At 46.6% G+C, this 24,082-nt stretch overlaps 1 protein-coding gene across 4 annotated transcripts in view; it reads left to right on the plus strand.

Annotated features, from left to right (window-relative positions):
• SEC23A (SEC23 homolog A, COPII component) overlaps positions 1 to 24,082 on the plus strand; it is an 891,592-nt gene that overhangs the window by 372,916 nt on the left and 494,594 nt on the right. For all 4 annotated transcript variants that reach the window (XM_078659766.1, XM_078659768.1, XM_078659769.1 and 1 more), the window contains one exon: positions 21,109 to 21,198. In XM_078659766.1, the coding sequence (XP_078515892.1) occupies positions 21,109 to 21,198 (90 nt within the window). The remainder of the gene's footprint in view (positions 1 to 21,108; positions 21,199 to 24,082) is intronic.

The following is a 24,082-nucleotide window of genomic DNA, read 5'->3' on the forward strand; positions in this document are numbered from 1 at the left end:
AGATTTTCCGCAAGTTTGTGTGATATTTATTGTAACCTGTGATCATGAGTGGGATGGTGTTGTTTTCCTGACTAGGTGCCCTCTTGTTAGAAACTTTGTTTTTTAGGAGTTCTTCCCTGGTGTGTTTCCCGCTTCTCTCTCTTGCTTTGGTCAATGTGGTGTCCTTATACCCTCTGTGTCTGAGTCTTGCGAAGAGACTGGATGTGCAGATCTCTAGATCTCTGGTGGTACTGCAGTTTCTCCTCATTCTTAAGGATTCCGCATAGGGAATGCTCTCAACTAGGCTTTTTGGGTGGGAACTCTGTGCGTGTAGAATAGAGTTGCCCGCAGTCTCTTTTCTGTATGTACGGGTGTGAACTCTGTTGTCTTCGTGTTAGATTTCTCGATCTAAAAATGTGATCTTCTCCTTGCTTAGGTTACAGGTGAATCTCAGGTTGAGGGTGTTGCTGTTGATTTTGTCAGTGAAGTCTAATGCTTCCTGTTCTGTCCCTCTCCATAGGATGAAAATGTAGTCGATGTAGCGACGGTAAATCATCACGTTGGTTGACATCTCATCTTGATATTGGACCCTGAGTACCTGCTCCTCCCACCAGCCCATATGCAAGTTCGCATAGCTGGGGGCGAAGCAGGTACCCATTGCTGTGCCCTGTGTCTGTTTATAGGGGAGTTTGTCAAAGAGAAAGGTATTATTCTCCAAGCACCATTCTGTCATTTGTAGGAGCATTTGCGAGTGTTTGTGAAATTTAATCTCCCTAGTGCCTAAATAGTGTTGTAATGCATTGAGACCGTCCCTATGTCTGATGCTGGTATACAGACTCTGTACATCGAGTGTAACTAGTACATAATCATCATGCCACATACAATCAGAGATGAGTGATAGGAAATGTCCGGTGTCTCTTGTATACGCAGGTAGGGCACTGACAAAGGGTTGGAGAAAAAAGTCCACATATTGACTAGTGTTCTCGAAGAGACTCCCTATGGCTGATATGATCGGCCTTCCAGGTGGCTGTAGGCGGTCCTTGTGGATCTTTGGAATGAGATATAGTTGGGGTGTTATAGGATAGTCATTTTTTAGAAAATCAAATTCCTGTTTCATTATCAGTCCTTGTCTCTTCCACTCATATAAACTCGCATGATATCTCTCCTTGATATTCACGATGTTGGTGGAGTTTGTTCTTATATAGCAGTCCTTGTCCTGTAGCTGGAGATGTGCTTCATTGTTGTACATTTTCAGATGCCATAGCACGACATTGCCCCCTTTATCTGCACAGCGTACCACGATGTCTGGTCGTGATCTTATTTTTTCCATCAGTTTGGTGTATTTCATACTCTGATTAGATTTGTTTTGTTGAATTCATTGCTACTAGACAGAGCCAATGTCTTTAGATCTTGTGTCTCTTTGTCTGCAAAAATGTCTATATTGTCCTTGGGCTTGAGAGGGGTGAATTTAGACTTTGGGCTGAAAGGTGTTTTACAAATTGCCCCAATCGAGATTTCTGATGTTTTTGCTACCTGCATGTAGCTCATGCTCTCTGATTCATTTGCAGTGTTCAAGTGTATTTCAGTTAAATCTCTCAAGAGTTCCATATCTGTGACGCATAGGGTCCCACCTTCTGTTCCGCCAGTTGGTATTGATTGTCTTTCTTGAGTTTTTCCTTTCATGTTGGAGAAATATTTTTGCAATTTTAGTTTCCGAGTGAATTTGTACAGGTCGATCCTGGTGTCTGTATAATTAAAATTAGTCTCTTTGCAGAAGGATAGGCCTAAAGCCAATGTCTGTTCTTCCTCATTCGTCAGGGCCATGTCTGTTAGATTAATAACTGTGTTGGAAGAGTCTGGTATGTTTATCATTGTCTCTTGTTCCTTCTGTACGTGTTTCTGGTTCTTTGAGCCATTTCTCCTCCAGCGCCTGTTTTTTCTCCTTCTGTTCTTGGAGGGGGCGTGTTTGTTTGAGTCTGTCCCTGTCTTTGCGTCGTTGGTCGCAGGCTTGTGAGGCGCTCCATGCGTAAAAAAGCAAATTCATCCATGGATGTCGGAACCTTTCTTTGTTGATCTTTGTTTCTGCTTGTTTCCGGTTCTGACTCAGCTCCTGAGCTGGCCTCCGATTCACTTACTCCCGCCGGGTACGGTGGCGTGCTATTTGCAGATGATAATTGTTGGCGGCGTATATTTTCAAATTTCCGTGAGAAAGTATACATTTTTCCTTGTAAATAGTCGTTTCTGTCCCTTTGGAACTTTACTGCCTTCCTCTCCTTTATAATTTGTTCCTGTTTCTGCACCTTAATTTTGATGTCTGCCAATCCTTTTTGTACAGCTGCCTGATCTACAATTGTTTCTAATTCTTTCAGTAGCGTTTCGATTTTTGCCAGTAATTTTTCTCTGTCTGTTGCAAATTGTACCAGAATTTCTAGCATGTTTCTTGAAGATTGAGCGCTATTGTCAGCCCAGGCCTTTAGCATGTCGGGATCAGGATTCTCATATGTTGGAGCCACAAGGATTCTGAGACCTCTTGGTACTCTTCCCACTTCCAGGTATTTTTTAATATATATGTTAAACTGTTACCCATTATCCTCCTAAAGGGTACTTCTATTACTATACATTTACCTTTAAAATTGCTTGCTATTCTGATTCAAGCATGTGAATGTATGAAACATCTGGAGAATGAAAATAAGTTACTTACATGTAACAGCAGTTCTCCAGTATTGGTATGTTTCATAGAGTCACATGTGACTCACCCTCCTCCCCTTAGAGGCTCCCCTCATTGATTGGGAATTTGTATTCCTACTTGTGGTGGAATGTTTGAGGGACTCCGCCTCTGATGGGAGAGTTCTAGAGGGTGCTGTTACCTATTTGGTTATGGTTCAAGTTTGGTCCTTTTTTTTTTTTTTACAATAGATTTAGTTGAAATTTTACATCCAACTAGGCGTACCCCCCACAAGTAATGTTCATACAAAGCACTGATCATAGATACACACATTTCTGATGAGGGTATCATTTGAGGATCAATACAACCTTCAAACCCACAACATCTGCCTCCTGCCCCCCCTCCCTTGCACCGCACTTCCCACTTGAAACATTATACAGGCATATAAACATACAGGCATTTCTCCATGCCAGCCAATCCACGAATTAGATTGGAAAGTCATGAAATGGTGAGTCTGTCTATAAGGTCCTGATTTGTTGACGTGGGGAAGATAGAAAGGTCCCATGCAGTCCAGATCATCCCGTGCTCTGCGGGCAACCCCGAGCCTGAAACACTGACACCTCGGCAGACATACATTTATTTAAGACTGATTTCCAGGCCGCCAGCCCCGGGGGAGAAGAGGATTTCCACTGTTGGGCAATGTAAGTCCTTAAAATAGTAAATGTCTTTTGTATATGTTCCCCCCCAATATCATCTGTACTGTGGAGAAGAGTTAGTCGAGGATCTGCTGGGAGGTCCCAACCCAGCACTCACCCCAGGCAGGACAGTACTCCAGACCAAAAATGTTGTAGCAGCGTACAGCCCCAGACCGTGTACAAAAAGGATCCGTCATCCGACTGGCATCTGAGGCAGGTGGGGGATGGGATAGCCCCCATCTTCCAGAGACGGAGGCGGGTGTAGTACACCCGATGTAGATATTTAAACTGGATCAGTCGATATCTAGAGGACACCGCTGAACCCCCAGGGCTGGCAAGGGCCTCAGTCCAGTCATCGTCTGAGAGGGTCAGTACATCTGCCTCCCACGCTGCCCTCGTCCGGTGCAAGTTAGTCTTGGTATGTGTGGTCAGTGTCTGAAAGAGTTGGCGGATTTTATGTCCTCCCAGATCACCCATCAACAGTCTACCCTCCAGTGGGTGAAATTCTGGTAGCGTCATAAGGTTTTTAATCAGGTGAGACAGAGCATGGCGAAGCTGGAGGTATTTATAGAATTAGGACTTGTGTTGGTCAAACTTCTCCTGCAGCCTTTGGAAGGATGTAAGTGTGGGTCCGCGCATCACATCACCCAGCGTCGAGATCCCTATAGTGTCCCAACGACGGAATCCGGGCAAAGCCGAGACCGGTCGGAGGCACGTGCCCCGCACACCAGCATACCCCACCAACCCATGGACCTAGAGACGCATCTCCATATCTGGATCACTGTGCGACAGGCTGTGGGGAGGACTTCCAGGGTAGAGTTACTGTACAGAATATCAAGCAGTGGATACACCTCCAGGAAGAGTCGCTCCACTGCATAAGCGGCATCACTTTGCAGGTTATACCACCAATCATTGATGACCAGTAGCTGGGACGCCCAGTAGTACAACCGCACGTCCGCCGCCGCGACGCCCCCACAGTAAGTAGATTGGACACAGGTCGCCAGAGCCACTAAGTTTGGTCCTTTTTTAAAAAGGCATGCACCTGTTGAACCCTGACAACCACAGACCCATTACAAATGGACCTTTCCTGGGCAAACTGATAGAAAGAGCAGAGTTTGCCCAGATGTCACAATTTATTGAAGAGAATGACAGAATTTCAGACTTCCAAACAGGATTCCGTCCTGGAAGAGGCAATGTATCTGCCCTCATTGCCATCTGGGCTGATCTAAAGCATACAGTTGACTGCAACAGGGTTGCTGCGCTTCTCCTCTTGGACCTCTCAGCTGCCTTTGACACGGTTGACCATGACACTCTGAAACAAAGACTTTATGAAGCCGGCATAGAGGGAACTGCTCTAGACTGGATTGCGTCCTACCTTCGAAACAGAACTAATGTCATCCATACCCCACCTTTCTCGTCCAAACTGTATTCCACAAAAGCAGGGGTCCCTCAAGGTTCTATCATCTCGCCCATGCTTTTCAACATCTACATGAAGTCATTACCAGTACTGATCAATAAATTTCACCTCACGTACTACAACTATGCAGATGGCACGCTAATACTCCTTCAACTGGAATGCCCCAAAGACATTGGAAAATCACCAATTTTCAGCTGTCTCAGAGCCATGGATCAGTGGATGATTTGGAGCCATATCAAATTGAATGCTTCAAAAACTGAAATACTCGCGTGTGGCGATTGGAAAAATTACAACCCTCTTGCCGCATGACCTGATGAACTGGGATCACTGCCTAAAGTATCGAAGGAAGTAAGAAACCTCTGAATGACCATGGACTCCAAGCTGTCGATGAATGTCCAAGTGGATAAACTAGCAAGATGAAGCTTTGCTACTATAAAAACGCTGCGACAAATTTTCCCTCATTTGGGATTTCCACACAAGGTCCAAGCTGCCATCTCCCTTGTTCTGTCCAAACTCAATTAAGCCAATAGCCTCTACCACGGATCACCTTTAACAAACAAGAAAAGACTACAACGGATTCCTAACTCGGCTGCCAGACTACTCTTGCAAATCAAACCGCGAGACCACATCTCCCCTGCCTTGAAAGCCCTGCATTGGTTACCGGTTGCCAGAAGATCCACATTCAAGCTGCTTTGTATCACCCACAAAGCAATACATGGAATATGACCACTCTTCCTCAGGAATAAAATCACCGAAAACATTCAACATAGGATCCTCCGCTCTAACGGAGCATCTCGCCTCAAAATGCCACCATACAAGAAAAACACCATGAGTGGCACATCCTTCTCTGTTCAAGCAGCCAAACTGTGGAACTCTTTACCCCCCCCCCCCCCGGCCCCAACATAAGATCCACCGACCACCACCTTATTTTCAGAAAACTACTCAAGATTTGGCTCTTCCCCACATAAGCACCATACGTAAACAGAAATTTACAGCATATCCTCTGTATATAAGCATTTGTTTTCACTATAGATAGGTACCTATATTTGTGTATTACTTTGTGAGAGGAAAAAAATAATAATAATAATAAATAAAAATCATCTTTGGCCTACATGTACATACTTCCATCTGACACCTCTTTTTACTATACCGATCCCCTAAAACAAACCTTTCTAAACTCTTCCCTCTGACTCCTCTCCTCCAAAACTCCTTTTTACTCATCCAAAATCCTCCTCCTACTGCTAAGACCTAAAAAAAAAATTAAAAAAAATACTTCACTTTTTTATCCCTCCACTATCCTTTTCAATCAAAATTAAGACTAACATGTTCACTTCTCAAATTCCATATTCAACTATACTAATATACTACTCAAATAACTGAATAACATATCTCCTACTCAAATTACTTCATATTTATACTATACTAATTTTCAACACTAATCCGTTATGGGTTCCGGAGTGGTGTGCTACTCGCCAGAAAAGCGCTTCAACACCCATCAGGGGTAACAAGTGCTATATGAATGCAAATCTTTCTTCCCTTTTTATCCCTCCGCTATCCTTCTCACTCCAAGTAACAGACTAATATTCACCACTGAAATTACTTCATATTTACTAATCCTTTATATGCTTCCTGAATAGCGTGCGTCAACAAGCGCTAAATAAATACAACCCTTTGTCCTCCTCTATCCTTCTGCTATCATTCCAAATCCAAATAACTGACTAACCTATCCACCACTAATCCTCTATGGGTCCCAGAGTAGCGTGCTACTCGCCGAAAAAGTGTTTCGACGCCTCGTCAGGGGTAGTAAGCGCTAGATAAATGCAATTACAATACAATACAATACAATAAACTGACTTTTCATTGCCATTATAGCATATGACACTAATACATACTCCTGTACTATGTAACGTGGGGCTCCCACGTCCACGATGGGGAATGATTCAAACAAGAGCATCTATGAAAGATGCCAATACTGGAGAACTGCAGTTACAGGTAGGTAACTTATCTTCTTTTTTTTTTATGCTGGCTTTCCTTGCCTTTTATTAAATAGCAACCAAAAACTGAATGTAAAAACTACACAACCCAGAAAAAACTAGCGCTGACAGCTGTTCAGTTGGCACAAAGAGTGCTTTGCCCACTCATTCGAGGCAAAACAGTTGTAGTGAAGGTTGGCAACATGACCACTATCTACTATAGACTTGCGGTGTAAAGATGGTGTAAAGTCTTTGCTTTGGACACCTTAGATTTATTTGACATGAATGGTAATTACTTCTTAACGAGGTACACAGAAGCTCTTAGACAGATAGAGACATTAGCTGTTTACAGACATCATGAGTGATTCACGAGTGTATAGGGTCTTACCACATAGTGCTTGCATACTGGACTAGAAACTACATATACAAAAGCAAGCTATGTGAACATTAGTATCATCTGCAAACCTGTGTGGAGGAGCGGCACATGAGTATCAGCAGATTGGCAGTCCAACTTGTATACATGCCATTTGATGGCAAGAAACATTTGGATGAGAAAACAATAAGCTCCCTTGCGGAATTAAGCTCAAGTAATTCATTGCACTGAGATTAGCATTCTCACCCAAAAGCTTTCCCCAACAATGCAGAACATTTTGGGAATAACATCATGAACCACACACATAGGACACCACAAACCCATTCTCCATAGCAGTAGTTATTTAATTTTTACCACAACAATGCATAATCTGTCCTCACATCGATTTTTGCAGATATGGTCCTTGTTGGGGTACTGATGGCAGCCTATCTAATGAAATGGGGTACGATAACCTCAGATCAGTGGGACCTCCAACCATCTCCTCTTCCCCTCAATACAAACACCTTGATGTAGGAGGTTTCTTCCCTACTACCAAAGGAAGTGTTCAAATCTCATGGGGCTATGGTTGCTATTAGTACAGCTTCATTGTGCAAAGGGATTTCAGTTTACGCTCCCCTCCCTCCTCTCCTCCCCCCTTAAAATACCAATCTCGTACTTCCTGAACATGTTTTTAAGGAAATACACATTTTTATTTTATTATTCTTTTTATTGAAATAACCGGCTCCAGAACATAGCACATCAGTTTACTAGCAGGAATTCATTGACAATCACAAAATAATCACCCACAGTTACATTACACAGGATAAGCCCACCACCCTCGATAGACCCTCCCACCAAACAGTAGCCCATCAATGCCTACACATGGTGAACACCATCCCCCGCTCGCTCCCTCCCTCCCACCCTACTTTCCACTCATGGTGCCTCTACATTCGGCTGGGAGTCCATCCAATCCCCTCTATACCGCCTCCAAGCCGCCAATATCCTTTCCCATTTCTTGGGGCATCCTCGACTTTTGTAGATCACCTTTTCTGGCTGCTGACACCAGTCCAGATCCCGTTCCCATTTCTCCTCCGTGGGTGACAAATCACTACCCCACAATCTTGCGATATTTTTCTTGGTCACCATACTAGCCAGGGCCAGCCACACTTTGTCCCATTTCGGCCAGGTGATGTCATTAGTGACACCCAATACATGCCATCTGGCCTCCAGCGGAATCTCCGCTCCCACCACTTCTGCCATTATGCCTATCAGTCTGGACCAGTATGCCCAAATTTTAGCACAGTCCCACAGTATGTGAAAGAAGGTCCCTTCCTCTCCACACCCCTGTAAGCAAAAGCGGGAGTCTGTATACCCTATCGGGTATTGCGTGGTTCGCGGGGTGTATGATCTCTGCAGGATACGCAGTTGGACGAGCCTAAAACGGGCCCGAATCGCCACCTCTCGGGGGCACTGTAGCGCCTCCCCACAATCATCATCCTCCAGCAGTCCCAAATCTGACCCCCATTTTTCCCGCAAGGGTCCCAAGATGTCCGGAACATTATTAACAAGTTTTCTGTACGTGAGGGAGATCGCTTTGTCAATCATAGGGTCCAGTAGCAATTTATCCTCCAGTGGGGTATATTCTGGCAACCCCTCCCCCGGGGTCAGGTGCCTGTGCAGAGCAAACTTGAGCTGCTGATAGTGCAGGAACTCCCCGTTTCCCATCTGATACTCGATCTGCAACGCCACAAAACCCACCATCTCTCCCCGCTTCCAGACATCCCCCAGCACATCGATCCCTATGAGGCTCCAACGGCTCAGATCCTGCAATTTCGCCACTGCCGGCAGGAAGGTCCCAGCCCATAAAGGAGTCAGTTCCGTGAGCTTTGCGTCCCATCCCAGTAATCTAGTAACTCCTTTCCACACCCCCACCACTGCTGCTGTTTGGGGAGGCAGAGGCTGGCCGCGCCTGCCCCTGGTATAGAGGGCGCCCAAGTACGTGGCACTCCCAAATGCTAATCTATCTACCCTATAGGCTGATACATCCAATTGGGCAAACACCCACCCGTTCACATTAACTAGTTGCGTCGCCCAATAGTATAGACGAACATCCGGCACTGCCAGACCTCTCTCGTATGGCCCCCTCTGCAATTTCTTAAGGGCTATTCTGGGACTCCCACCGCCCCAAAGCAGGGAGCGTTGTTCCGATTCGATCGTCCTAAAAACCTGGTCGGGGACCAGGAAGGGTGCACTTTGCAAGGCGTAGAGCAAGCGGGGGAGGGCCATCATTTTGAATAAGACGGCACGTCCCATCAAAGAAAGCGGTAGAGACCTCCAATGCTCCACATCACATCGGAGTCGGTCTAGCTGGTTCAACACGTTCAGGCGCAAGAACTCCCAGTCAGACCGTGTGATCCAGATTACTAAATACTTGAAGGTTTCTTTCCAGGCCAGGCCCTCACAGGCCGCCGATGGCTGCAGCCCCGCCAGAACATGACCTAAGGATTTACCCCAATTTATACGGTATCCGTAGTACGTACCGAACTCGCTTACAATTTCCATCAATCTCGGGATGGAAGCGTCCAGCCTCTGGACATATAGAAGTATGTCATCTGCGTATAATGAAATACGCTCCTCCCAGCCCCCTCTCAAGTCTACACCCCAGATCAAGGGGTCCTTACGTATCCAGTGCGCTAGAGGTTCTAGCGCCAGTGCGAACTGGGTGGATGAAAGGGGGCAACCCTGGCGCGTGCCCCGGCACAGGCGGAACTCCCTGGACAGCACTCCATTTACCCGGACTCTAGCGAACGGTTCAGTATATAGCAGCTGCACCCAAGCCCGAAAGTTTTCGCCAAAGCCCAGTTTTTCCAGGACTGCATAGAGTTAATGCCACTCAATACTGTCAAACGCCATTTGGGCGTCAAGAGACAGTAGCGCCACCGGCACCCCAGGCCTCTCAGACACCCCCTGTAGGACCCCGAATAACCGCCTTAGGTTGAGACGTGTGCTCCTGTGGGGCATGAAGCCCGACTGGTCCGGGTGGATCAAGGACTGAATAACTGTCCCCAGTCTCGTGGCCAGTATTTTACCCAGTACCTTTGTTTCAAAATTAAGTAGGGAGATGGGCATATAAGAACTGCACCGCTCCTGCGGTTTACCGGCTTCATGTATGACCGCGATCGTTGCCGACCGCAGATCCTTTGGCAAGATTCCCTGCTGTTTGGCTTCCTGAAACATACTCAGCATGTGGGACGCTAGTCGACTTGATACACACCCGAATGCCTCCGCTGGAAACCCGTTGGGGGCCCGGTGCCTTCCCCTTTTGCAGATCTCCCATGGCATGCTCTACTTCCTGAACTGTGATGGGCGACTCAAGGATTTCTATATCTGCTTGCTCTAACGCAGGCAGCCGCAAGGGGGCCAGGAAGTCCCGGCATTCCTGCTCTCGCCTGGCAGTGTGTGATCTATAAATTGTTTCATAATAGCCCGCGAATTCCGCCACTATCTCCTGACCCGTGGTGTGCATAGATCCGTCCAATCCTACAATCCCCGGGACCCAATTCCGGTCCCGGTCCCTGTTCTCCAGCCAGGCGATCATTCTGTTGGCCTTATCCCCCAAATCATGCCCTCGCCTCTGGATTGCCAGGGCATGGGATCTCGCCTGGTCAGTAAGGATATCTCTTATCTCCTTCTCCAGGAGCTGCTGCCTATGTCTCCTATCCCGATCTTGCTCAGGAGATCCCTTTCCCGCATTCCCCAGCGCCTGCAGGTCGCGCTCCAATCGCTCAATGTGCGCCATTTTGTCTTTACCACGTCTCCCTACCTCCGCCTGCACAAAATCCCTGGCCACAGTCTGGTACGCCTCCCATACTATACTATGTGAGCTGACAGAGCCAACATTGTTGGCGAAGTAGTGATCAACTCGCTCCCTGAATGCGTCCTGGAACTCCTGATCCTTAAATAAAATCGTGTCAAGTCTGATGAGGTTAGTCCAATCCCGGACCGGGCCTCGGAGCTGCACTTCTACTGGGGAATGATCAGATATTCCCTGGCTCTGACACCTGCCCTGGAACTGTCCCATGCTGCCCACCTGCGTGAATATATATATAGTCAATCCGAGACCCTGACCCATGAGCCGCCGATACATGTGTGAAGTGTCGTACCAGGGGGTTGTGTGCCCTCCAAAGATCCACGAGCCCCATAGAATGCACAAAGTCCCGGAGGTGACAGGCCCCCCCCCCCGCAGCTCGAGTCTGTGACCTATCGAAGTCCCTCTCCATTACTGCATTCATGTCCTTCCCTAGCATCAGAATCCCCGGTGTCATATCTAACAACAGTTTACCGACATCTGGGAGTGTGGTGCTGTATAGTCGGGGAGGTATATACAACGAACACAGATTGACAGTCTTACCTTCCCACTGGGCTGTCAATGCCACATAGCGCCCTAAGGGGTCTAGCCATTGTCTCCCAATTACCAGTGGCATGGAGTTCCTGATGAGTATCCCCATCCCCCTTGAGCCTGTGGTGAACCCTGCGTAGCGTGTAGCCAAATCTATTAAGGGCCTTACAATTGTTTCCCAGCAAATGTGTTTCCTGTAGCAGGACAATATCCGGTGCATGCCTATGCAGATACTGAGTGCCATAGTCCGTTTTATCTTATTCTGTAGGCCGTTAACATTCCAGGACATTACTCTAATGTGACTAGCTTGTGATATAGGCATGATAGACAACTGATACGATCAATCGGGGAGACAAGCCTGCTCCCTCCCCTCCCCTCCCCCCCCCCTCCCCCCCATCCCGCCTTCCCACCGATAGTGCCTTAGGAGCCAAATCAGATGCATCATGAAAGAAACACAAGGAACTAAACTGAGACAAACCCATCGCCCCCCTACCCCTATAACTAGCCCCCCTCCCTGCTACTCCAGCCAACAGGGCCGGACATCCCCCAACGAGCAGAGCGACTGTAGCCCTTCAAACGAAAACCAAAGGGGTGAGTACCTCTACTTAGTCCCGCAACTTGAGGGCTCCCGTCGGCCCCACTTCACAGTCCGGTAATTGCCACATCTTGTCCAATATGTTCTCAAATACCGAAACTACTCAGGAAGCATCTCCGCAAGGGCCCCCCCCTCCCACTGGACCCCCAAATCAACATCCAACATCACCTCCGACACCCAGTCCCAGGGGACATGAAGGAGACATTATACATCACGTGAATCTCTGTCAACGACTTCACTGCAGACTAGTCTGGGCTCCTTCACCCCATATCCGGCGAGCCGACAGGCTCCATGGCTGATTTCTGCTGGCAGGTAAAGGAGATCCCCACCGCCGCTGCCCTCTTTCCCCAGAGAGCCAACCGAGGAGGTCGGAGACCGCGGCGCCATGTCCCTCCAGCCTCCCTCTGAGCCAGGGCCAGCCGCATCCCCGTGCTCTTCCAGCCATGTATAAACGTCCTCCGGGGAGGTGAAGAAGAAGGATTTCCCGCCTCTGAGAAGCTTAAGTTTCGCTGGGAAAAACATCATGTATTTGATGCCCTTTTCCCAAAGCACTTTTTTGACTCCGTCGAAGGATCTACGTTCCCGCTGCACATTCATCGTGAAATCCGAAAGAGCCTGATGGTGGCATTGTCCAGCCTCAAATTTCCCCGTTGGCGTACTGCTTGCAAAATGGCGTCGCGGTCCCTATAGTTAAGGATCCGTGCAATTATGGTCCGTGGCGGGGCACCTGGACGCGGCAGGGGGACCGGAGCTCTGTGAGCCCGCTCGATTGCGAAGAACTTCGAAAGGCGTTTGGGCTGCAGGTGCTTGAGGATGAGGTCTTCAAGAAACAGGTCCACGCTTGGCCCCTCCATCTTCTCCGGCACCCCTACCACGCGTATGTTGTTCCGGTGGGCCCGTCATTCCTGGTCCTCGAGCCTGACCATCACCACCCTCTGCTGCTGTGATAGACGCTGTACCTGTTGTTGCATTTGCTTAGCGGTAGTTCGGAGTTCTGCAATGTCAGCTGCGTTCTGGGTAGCCTTTTCCAACGTTTTGTTTAAGTCCACCCTCAGTAATGTCATTTCAATGGACACTTTGTCTATTTTCGATTCCAGTGTGGTTCCCAGCGACTGTATGGCCTGCATGATCGATGCCAAGGATGGCTCTTGTGCGCCCGCCTGGGTCCCCACCTGCACGTCCCCACCACCGTTGGCAGCAGCCGTGTAGTTTTCCATAGTGTTGGCCTGGGTGGTCGTGGATTTCTTGGGTTTCATGGCTGCGTCCCGTGATATGTTGGCCCTCTGCGGGGAGGGGGGAACCACCCATGGGGGCACAACGGCACCCCAGACTGCATACGGCGGTCCTGTGTCCCCGGGGGATCCCACACGGGCCCAGTCAGAGATCCACAATCAGTCCCTCGGTCCACTCCACCTCCTTTGCGGCAGACCCTCCTCCAACCCATTCTCCAGGCGGGCGAAACCCGCTGGGCCCTTCGTCCAAGGATCTCACACCACCTGCCGGTGGACGCGGGGCACCCTTGCCAAGTCCTCCGCCTGCACAGGCAGCCCGGGCCGGCTACCCTCCGCTGTCCAACACTCCCTGCCTGTGGTGCCAGGGTTTTCTCCGCGGCTCATCAGACGATCTCCTGCACTCCAGCTCAGCCCTCGCCGCCTTGTCAACCCAGTCGGTTGATGCCGGCGCGCACCCCGGTGCAGGGCCCCTTTCGCTCTCCGCGTCACCTCTTAGCCCATCCAGCAGCCACCATAGCCACTCTACAGAGCGTCAGGATGTGTATCAAGGCGGCCTACCCCCCGACCCCGATGACCTGGGGGTATCGCCGCTGAGCTCGGATCCACTACTGAGCCCGGCTCTGGCCTCCAAGCCCAAACCAGCGTCATCCGCTCCCCCTGCGCCGCAATCCGCAGCCCCAGGGTCCCCACTCTCCACTGTCACCCAGGGGAGGGGCAAGCCCACTCCGGTGCCCCCGGGCCGTCCCGGGCTCCACTCCACACCTCCGGACCGGCCGGTCCCCTGGCGCCCGCCGCCGGCCCCGCTCCACCGCCGCCGGCCTCAGGATCACGCGAGGCCGGCGTCCGACGTTGTTACCACCAAAGACTGGGCCGCGGCAGGCCTCAAATTGCCAAAGATCACCGCGGCGTCCACACGCCACCGGGAGGGTCCGGGAGGGGTCCACGGAAACCGAAGCCCACGCTGCACCCAGTTCCGGCCTCTAGGACAGTCAGGGCCAAGGATAAATTTCGGATTTCCGGGCCGTGGGGAGTTCCTCACGGGAGCCTCGTTAGAGTGCGGCCATCTTAGGTGCCGCTCGGCCACGCACCCCCGGAAATACACATTTTTAATCTGGCCCAAGATATTTAAGCGACTGAATGGTATGTTTTGATTTACCTGATGTATCGGAGTTTGCCAAAATACTCTTAGAACTTTCTAACGTGTTGTTACTAAGGTGTCAGTTGTCCCAAGGTATTCAGCTTCATCATCAGGTTATCTATCTTTACCTTTACCTTTTAGCAGTTCTGGACATCAAGTCACTACAGGCCTTTACCAATGCCAGGGGATTGTCTTACATCTTGCAGATGGTTCTACAGTTCGAATCCCTGAATCTGCTTGGCGTTTCATGCTCTTTTGTTCATGAGACTCTTTCAGTGGCTGCTAAGGAGTTCAGTGAAACCAGTTCCTTGGGCTGCTGTTTGTAAAGGTGGAAATACCAGCTTCGCTCTTCTTAATGAGGGATCCCCGGCCTATTCAGCCTCTCTTTTTACAAGGACAAGTGGTGCAGAGCAAGGCCTCAATCTTCATTTTTGCTGGATGTCTCTCTTTTTAGTTTAGAAATGCATCTGAGTGACATGGCCATCAATGCTATGGAACAGCAGTTGCTTTCGTTCTCCCTGATTCTGGTGTTCATGTTCGGCTACTTACTGATAATACTATGGACAATGGCTTATGTAAATAGGCAGGGAGGAGTCTCCTCGAGGTCCTTATGCGAAGAGACTGCTCATTTGTGAACGAAGGCATTAAACAGGAAAATTGGACTATCAGCCTTACGTCTAGCTGGGTCTCAGAATGTAATGGCTGTCAGTTGGGGGGACGTTGATCGATAAAACACAAGTGGGAGCTGCGTCCTCAAGTGCTAGCTGTTCCCTGTCACAGATAGAGAGTCCCAGAGATTGATTTTCTGTGACCAAGTCCAACAACAAATGTTTTGGTGCTGTTCTATAGAATGCCTAGCCTCCATGATGATAAGCGATGCTTAGTTTGTGTAGTGGATTTGTAAGCTCTCCCACATCTGTGTGCCACTGCCTCTAGTGCAATAAGTCATCCTCAAATTGAGATATTACTGGACTGTGCTTATCAGCGCCCCAAATTGGACAAGATGGACATGGTCCTCCTGTTGAGCTTATAGCCTCTGTTATATGTTCTGTTTAGGAGGATTTCCTTTCTCAGCACAGTGGACTTCTCATTTAACTTTTCCTTCCAAAGCGGAGGCTTCAAGCAAGAAATGTAAAAGGTTAACCTTGAGTGTGTATGATCTTCCTTTGAAAGTCTTTGAAATGTTTCGGCGTGACCGATGTCTGCCTGCTCGAGCTGTCTCTAGTAATGGATGGTTATTTTTTCTCTTCCTGGTTTAAAGAGGAATCCAATGATCCTGTTAGTGTTGAGTGTTAGTGCTAGAATGTAGTTTCTCTGATTCGTGGTATCCTTGAGTATAAAGGGTTTCACAACTGGGACAGTTAAGGGCTGTCTAGTAGCCATCTCAGTCTGTGCCTTTTTAACCATACCATGGAATTTATTTCTGCTTCTGATGATTAAATCTCCCACTAAATGTCAGCTTACATCACAGCTGCATGGCGTCTCACGAGGCTAGAACAATGAGGTCATAGGACGCCATGCTGTTTTTTATTTCTTCTCTTAAAGCCTCACGTTGATCCAAAGCACCTTGTGGTCCCTATAACTTTTTAATATGCTTCTTGGGCAGGTAGCGCTTTGATTAGATCAACCCAAAAGAGTGGTCACCTTTTAGCTTCCATTCTTCGGTTACACGTGAGCAGGTCTATTTTTTGTAAATTCATTAAATAGAATAGCATTAAAGTGTGGTGCAATCTTGTCCAAGCTTGTGTGTTGCTTTTGATTATAATCTGTTATCGTGGTATTCTCCTGTAATGTGATGAGAAAATCTAGGGTCAAGAGACCAGTTGAAAATGCGCTGCCTTCTAATTTAATTATTTTGTTTTATTTTTTATTTATAGATTCATGTAAATTATTAGTATGTTTTTAGTCTTTTAATGTATTGTTTGACTTTTAGCTGACAACAAGAAATATTACCAAGTTGTGAGATTCCAAACACAGCTACTAAATAAATATCCCTGATGTCTATTATTTCCCCTCAGTAGGATTACAATTATTTTTTTACTTTTCATGTGGGCTCTATGTTTGAACTAATGAATTCATGCTCATTGACGTGCCTGTCTTGGATATGTTTCTTTTACTGCCACTCACCTCAGCCAAAATAATTAAATGAGTTGTCCTATCAGTTTCTCCTTTATTGTTTTGAAAAGATTCAGTTTTGTTGAGGGTCAAACTATCTTTCTATTTGTTTATTTATTTAAAAAGTTTTATATAGCGCTAGCTAGACCCAAAGGTATCAGAGCGCTTTACAAAGATTGGGAGTGGAACAAATTGCAATATAACATTTGTACAAAAAGGAAAAGTGCAAGATAATGAGAACAAAATGCAAAGAACAGTAAATACGTGGACAAGAAAATAAGGAGTACAATTAGTCCGTAACCAGAATTGGACAGTTGAGCTAGGTTGGGTGGTCAAGGATGAGGGGCGGGTATGGAGGTGGGGGACTCTGAGGAGGGTGATGGGAGAGGAGATAGCTTGTAGGAGTAGGCAGTGATTATAAGAGAACAAGTAGGGGGAGGGTGGAAGTATATGTGAGAATGAGAGGAGGAGGGTAGTAAGTCAGGTATAATGTGGTGAGAACATAGCACCGTCATGGGCAGGTTGTGAAACCCAGTTAGGTGGCAGGATTAAGGACCCCAGTATTTGTTCAGAAGGTGCAGCTTGAGATTTTTTTTAAGCTGAGGTAGGAGCGGTTGCAACGTAGATCTTTGGGGAGTGAGTTCCAGATAGTAGGTGCATTTTCGGAGAAAGAGCGTAACTGGGTAGATTTCTTGTCTACCAAAGGAGGTACTAGCATGAGAGTATTTTAACTCCTCATTTCTCTAGAGCAGCCCACTTTGTGGAGTTTGTCTGAGAGATACAATGAGTTCCATGAAGAGGTTAAATAGAGAGGGAGAGAGGAAATTGCTGATTTGAATTTGTTGGGATCTGTGCTGAAAGAAGGAGGTGAACCATTTGAGGACAGGGCCATTGCAGTCAAACCGATCTTTGAGGGTGTAGAGTAAGGCAGAGTGGTTAACAGTATCGAAAGCAGCAGAGAGGTCAAGAAGAATGAGAAGCGAGGCCTCCCCCTCGTCAAGGGAGTGATGGATGTCATCAACAATGTTGAGCATAGCAGTTTCAGTACTGCAGCCCTTTCTAAAGCCTGACTGCAATGTGACCAAAAGGCTGAAAGAGTCAATGTTCTTGTCCAGTTGGATCTTTTTGGCTCAATATTTTGGTGATAACACCATAACAGATCTTCTGAAGAGTCAAAGAATATTGGTTGCGCCCGTCAATAGGGGGGGTTCCTTTTGCATTACTCAATGTTAATTATCTTATTAAACTGGGTTGAGAATCAGACGCAACTACAAATGTACTGACATTTTATCTGTAAATGTATTCTAACTGTTGTACTAGATGCAGACTTTGACCAGTGTGTTATCTCGAGTATAGATCCACAGAGATGTTACCAAATGTTGCAAAATATATGCTCTTATATCGTATATGTACTTCATTGCATTTTACTTTGTAACTTGTAAAAACCCAATAAAATCTGTAATATAAAAAAAACACTATCTTTTTGGCCCAAAGTAGTTCCACATCCCATAGTCTTTCATTATCATCTTTCTTTCTCCACGTTATCCTTTGAATAAGGAGGAAAGGTTAATCTTGAGATCAGCCTAAAGCCATTATTTATATACGTTCTTGCAAAATTTAGGACAGGTGGTGATCTGTACATTGCATTTGAAAAAGAGGAAAAATCTGCCTAATTGACTCAGGGCCCACACTCTAAAGGCTAAAACTACAATTTAGGAATTATTAAGAGGAGTTCCTGTGCAGTCAGTCTGCGAGGCAGTGACCTGGACCCTGTTTACTTTGCCATGTGTAAGAAATTGGACTACTAGTTGAGAGAGGAGGAAGCCCCACTCAAATAATAAACACAATTTTTGTCTGGGTGACGTGTAAAAGTCACAAAATAAACCTGTGCTTAATCCTCTGGTAGCTTGGCACAAAAGCAGTCAGGCTTAACTTAGAGGGTATGTTCAAAGTATTTATGAAGCATTCAAGCATACTAGAGTGAAAACAGAACTCAAGAAGAAACCTAAAACAATTCTGAAAAATAAACTAAAATTAGTAGAACTGGAGATATGATTTTTTAATTTCCAGGTGAAAATAGCACCAAAAGTGCAACTTGCTGGGACTGGGCCAAAGTCACAAGTTCAGGTTTAGCACAGGTCGGATAGAGGGACCAGGTTCATCCTGCTTTAAGGTTTACCTTCTAAATGTCAAGTCCACGTGAGGAGCCTCAGCTGGTGCTGCTTGTTAGTGTGGGCATTGTCGACACGAGAAGCAGTTGCCGCTTGAGCTTCACGTTGGTGGGAGACGCAGGCAATCGTTGTTTGGTGTGAAGAGCCGGTTTCCATGGAAACTTCTTATTGGCGAAGTCTCGATGACAGTTGCTCATGTAAGAAGCCTGCTCCCGGTCACGAAGAGCCCCAAACTTCTGGGTGTTCATCTGGAGTGCAGGTATTGTAACTTTTGGGTAGGAGGAGCATGCCCTGATGCCAGCAAGGGTCAGGACCTGAGGGCATCTCTTGGAGATCAGGGCTCACTCCAGCAGAGGCCAGTAGCAGGACTTTGGCAGGCCCAGGTGGTTCAGATCTGCTGGGCTGTTGCAGGAAAGGGCTCTGAAAGCGTTCTGTGTCCCTGTAGCTCAAACAGAAAGTGAAACAACTGAGCTTTGGAGTCACATGTGGTCATCCTCGGTTTCAAGGCAAGCAGGTCCAGTCTTCCGTCAGACTCTTGAGCAGTTCTTCTGAATCTTCCACAGGTCCAGGGGTGTTCTGATGAGAGGTTCTGAAGGTGCCACATTTATACCCAGTCCCAGTCTTTCTGTGGGGGCAATCCCTTGCCTACTCCAAAACTGGTCCTGGTCAGTTATTCTTCTTCCTCTGGGTTTGCCTCCTGGTATCAGGTCCCTTTCTGTGTGCTGCAGGCAGGATCCTCCATCGCAGGGTGCAACTCCTTCTCAACCATCCATTCATGAAGGCCCACTCCCTCGACACCCAGGTGCCTTTTGTCCTCATGTCTGGAAGGAATCACAACACACCACATGAGAGCCATTCACAGTCATGTGACCCTGGACGCTAGCAGAAAGACAGCTTTTTACGATTAAAGAGGTTTTTAAATTATAATTTAAATGAGTAGAAGAAGCATTTCTCAATCTGTTCCCAAACTTAAGTTATCACTTAAGAGCAATAAGGTAACCCAGTTTTAGTCTATGGGGGAAATAACCTTCCTACAATGAAAAATTACTTTAGGAGTTTTTCATTATCAGGGCATGTAAAACTCAAAAACTCATTCCTACTTTTTAAGTACCATGCACCCTGCCAATAAGCCTTTAGGGATACTTTATGGGTGACTTATAAATATTAAAAAGGAATGTTAAGGCGTGGCAAAAGGTTTATATTACCAGGCTGTAGTGGCGGACCCAAGGCATATTTTACAGTGCTAATTTAGTGGGTTGCACAATGAGTGTGTAGTCCGCTTGCAGCATGTAATTTACAGGCCCTGGGAAGCATTTACTAGTGGCTTTTAAGTAAATTAAATGTTAAAATTAGGCGTATGCCAATTTGACTCTGTTTAACAAAACCAGTCCAGCAAAAATAGTGGGGTGAAAGCAAATAGTCTGGGGGACTACCACGCCCTGGATGTCATGACTAACACTAAGCATTACTGTTAAATTGAGCCAGACTGAGCTCAGTAGCTATTTAGACAAGCGGTTGTGTAGAGAATTTTGGTGAAAGTTAAATTATGGCTCCTCAGTCCTTCTAGTTTGGAAATACTTGAGTCTTGGATCTGTAAAGGAATATGCAGGTGCCGACATCTATTAACAGAACACAATGAATGTCGATTCTAATAGATGTGACGGCTCCTGCAGATTCCTTACTCTACCCTATGTTCCCTCCTGAGGATGGCGTAAAATGATTTTCCATTTTTTATTGGCTCCGTCCCGTGTGTCTTTAGCATCTGATGGGGCGGGGTTTGGAATAATTAGGAAAGAACTGTTGTCATCAGTTCTTTTGGCTCCTTTCAGATACTCTGGGTGTCTCTCAAGCAGGCATTCGCCTCAATGAACTATGTGGGCTGATGCCAGAGGCTTGATACAGCTGTAGTAAATTTCCTAATCCAGTCTTACACCTGGGAACTGCTTCATTTAAGAAACCTGCAGTAGCTGTCATATCCATCAGAAAGAACATTACCAAAGATTTTTTAAACTTTTGTAAATGCACAGTGTACATATGCAAACGTTGTGTGGCTATCATTTGTATAAAAACAAAATACTTTTTTTACTTAATGTATTGTATAAATGTTTTAATATTTTGGTGCAACTATAAATGTTCCAATAGAAAACCAAAGTCTGCAGGCACCATCATAATCGTGCCTGGGTACCCTTTGTTAAAAAAATAATTTAAAAAAGTTATTGAAGTTTAAATAAAAAAATATATAAAATCCAATCAAATGGCTTGCCACTGGGTGTGTAACAGCTTAATACTAAAGGGAATAAATGATTGCAAACCTTTCTTGTTAGAAAATTCTGGTATCGTTGAAGTAAGAATGATTATTTCTGTGCTTAATTTATAGGAAATAGGAACAGGGGGTACCTGTCAGTGGAAGATATGTGGGATTAACCCCACAACAACACTTGCTGTATACTTTGAGGTCGTAAATCAGGTAATGCACGTTTTTTTGTTTTGTCTTTCGTGTCTTTAATGTCTTTTCTGTTTTGTCTATTTGCTATAATGCTGCAGGTGAGTTGTGGAGGTCTTTAGAAGATGTCAATTGAGGGTTCACTATAAAGAGCTTTCAGTTCTCAATGCATTTTGATGGATATGAAATGTTGCTAAAGGGGTTGGCTAAACCTCCTAGTTTGCACAATGTAGACCTTACTTTTCAATTGTTTCCATTTGGATAATTTCAGTAGGAAAAGGGCTTTATGCCACGTTTTAATTGATGGAACCTTAAGCATACCTCTGTCTTTCTGTAATCTGCTGCTTGAAGTAACCAGACTTAAGCATCCAGAGTTTGACACTTGAACAGTTTCAGATTAGATTTTCTAGAAAACAAAGTGCACAAGATCTGTGTGCATGTGTCATATAACTTATTTCCCATTCATGTCAATTTCCATGAAACACACATTACTTAACATAGCACAGATGTATGGTAATCACATGCAGTAACGTCTAACATGGAGTAATGACTATTACACATATTGTGCAATTGGGGAATCAGGTTTTCTTTCCACCTTTTAAAACTTTTTTGTGAAGTTATTTTAAACATAAAAAGGTACCCCCATTTCACAAAACCAGTAATGCCACAACCAGTAGGTTTCACCTTTAGAACCTTTTGGCTTTACCGGTGGTTTTAGCCATGCTTTACAGCATCCTGCTGCTGTGCAGCATAGAGTTTAAAAAAGATAAAAGCCTTTTGCGGCTGGCCGCATAATTTTGTAGACTTTCAAAGGCATTATGAAGCAAGCGTTTTTTGTTAGATCTGAGTCGGATTGGTAAACGAAAAGAAAAAGTAGCATCAGTAGCTAGAAGCAACATAGGGGAGAAGGCAGCCATGTGGGGGTGACATCAAGGGAGGAGGAAACCACACGGGGGGAGTGCCAGGGGATGGGGAAGCAGCAAGGGGGAAGCAACACAGGGTGTGGGCAGGGGGAAGCAACTTGGAGGGCACAGGGATGGAACACTGAGAGTAGCGACAGAGAGAGAGGTACGTGAGTGGAGCAAATAAACAAGAAAGCACAACTAGGAGGTGTAGGGAGAATCACATTGCTGAAAAAGCAATGTGGGGGCAATATAAGCAAACGAGGGCAGGGGCGAAACACATGGGTAGCGAGAGCTGCGGAGAGGGAGACATAGACGAGGAAGACAGTAGGAAAACATACACACTGTTGCAGAGTGCCTAAACAAAAAGAAAAATTAGCGCCTGAAAACAGACCAGTGGAAGGACACAAGTTAATGGGTCCATGCTCCACAGGACGAACAAACCCAAGTGAAGCCCACATGCGCTAAGAAATTAGAAGTACACAAATGAGAACGACAGTAAAACCAACCAGTGGTAAGTAATGGGCAAGCTGTAAGTTAACTGTTGGGTAACAAAATATCTTGCAGCTCTCAAGGCAAGATCTAAAAATGGGATTGATAACGACTCAGTAAACTTTCCTATACTGGATATATTTGGTGTAGGGTTGGGTGCTTTGAAAATGTAGCAAGTACATTCCTAAATGCTTGTCTGTTCAACCGATTGCTACTTTATGGGTGGTCTACAGATTTGTGCGTCCTTCCTCCAGTTCAGTGACAGTCCCCTGATTCTGTCCGCTTTTCTAAATGTGGAATTTACCTTTGCATAAAGGATGCATGTATCGGATATAGACTTCTAGCAGGAGATTTGTTACCATAGAATTTTACAAAGGCATCTGACTGGATCCAGAAACTTTTTGAGCAGTACTTCTGTATGCTGGTAGGTGGCATCGTTCATCTCCTTCCCTGCCAGAAGTGACATGTGTGGTGCCTATATAGTCACCACCCCAGAGCACTGGCATCAGTTGTTTTCTTTCCGCTCCAGTCACCCCCAGTATCAGGGAGAGCAATTGTTTTTTCAACATTTTTTGAGACTTAGTCTTCTGGTGTGCTAGAAATGTTCCCTAGGAAACCAGCGGGTTTCAAACCTTGTGGTGCCTATCACACGCAGATGTCTCTGACGACCCTTCCCTGATTTGCCTATGGTACCTGTAGTGGGACCTTGACTCCAAGGCCTGCGAGGACTGCGTGCTATGCACCCTAAGGTGTTGCGTGAGCACTCCTTGAAGCTTCTCGCTGTCCGATGTTGGATGACCCCTTGATAATCAAGATCCCAGTTGCGTGTGTGGTCCCGGAACTGCTTGCGGAGACACAAGTCATCTCAGTGAAGTCATCGGGTCAGCCCCACAAAAAGAAAAAGTTCAAGTCAAAACGCTCTTTGACTTCACTGTACGGGTCCAAGCCTTCGGACAAGGGACAGGAACGACTACCCAAGCTGAGACCCCTCTCCCACGCGTCCACCGCAGAGCATGTGTCTGGGTCCACTCTGCGCCTCCCAGAGGTTCCCAGAATAGGAGCGACCTCCATCCGACCCGGAGTTCTGTGAGGCCATTTTTAAGTGGCCGGTCCAATCTGGAGCGCCTTCAGGCCTCATGGGTTCGGAGGGAGTCCTCAGTGGATTCCCACTGGTGAGTTCACCCTATTCACCATTCTGGCTCCTTGGATCAGTACTGGCTACAAGACCAAATCCTTCCGCGAATCTGCTCCAGTGCTGTAGTTCCTGGTTCCACCTTTGCCCAGCGGCGGCACCGACCCCATCCAATATGGAGTCACATAGACGTTGTCTAACACCGACTCCAGTGCTAGCTGGAACTGTGCCCTGGACTGAGAGCTAGTGCCTTTTTCCTTTGACAGGCCTTGAGAGGGAGATGATTAGGGGGTCCTAGGACACATACGGTTACCTTAATCTCCTAGATCAGGCCTAGGACATCTGGCACGAGAAACTGCCAGATGCAAGTGATTTGGACACC

This window comes from Lissotriton helveticus, chromosome 9, assembly GCF_964261635.1.
Source record: "Lissotriton helveticus chromosome 9, aLisHel1.1, whole genome shotgun sequence".
NCBI lineage: Eukaryota > Metazoa > Chordata > Amphibia > Caudata > Salamandridae > Lissotriton > Lissotriton helveticus.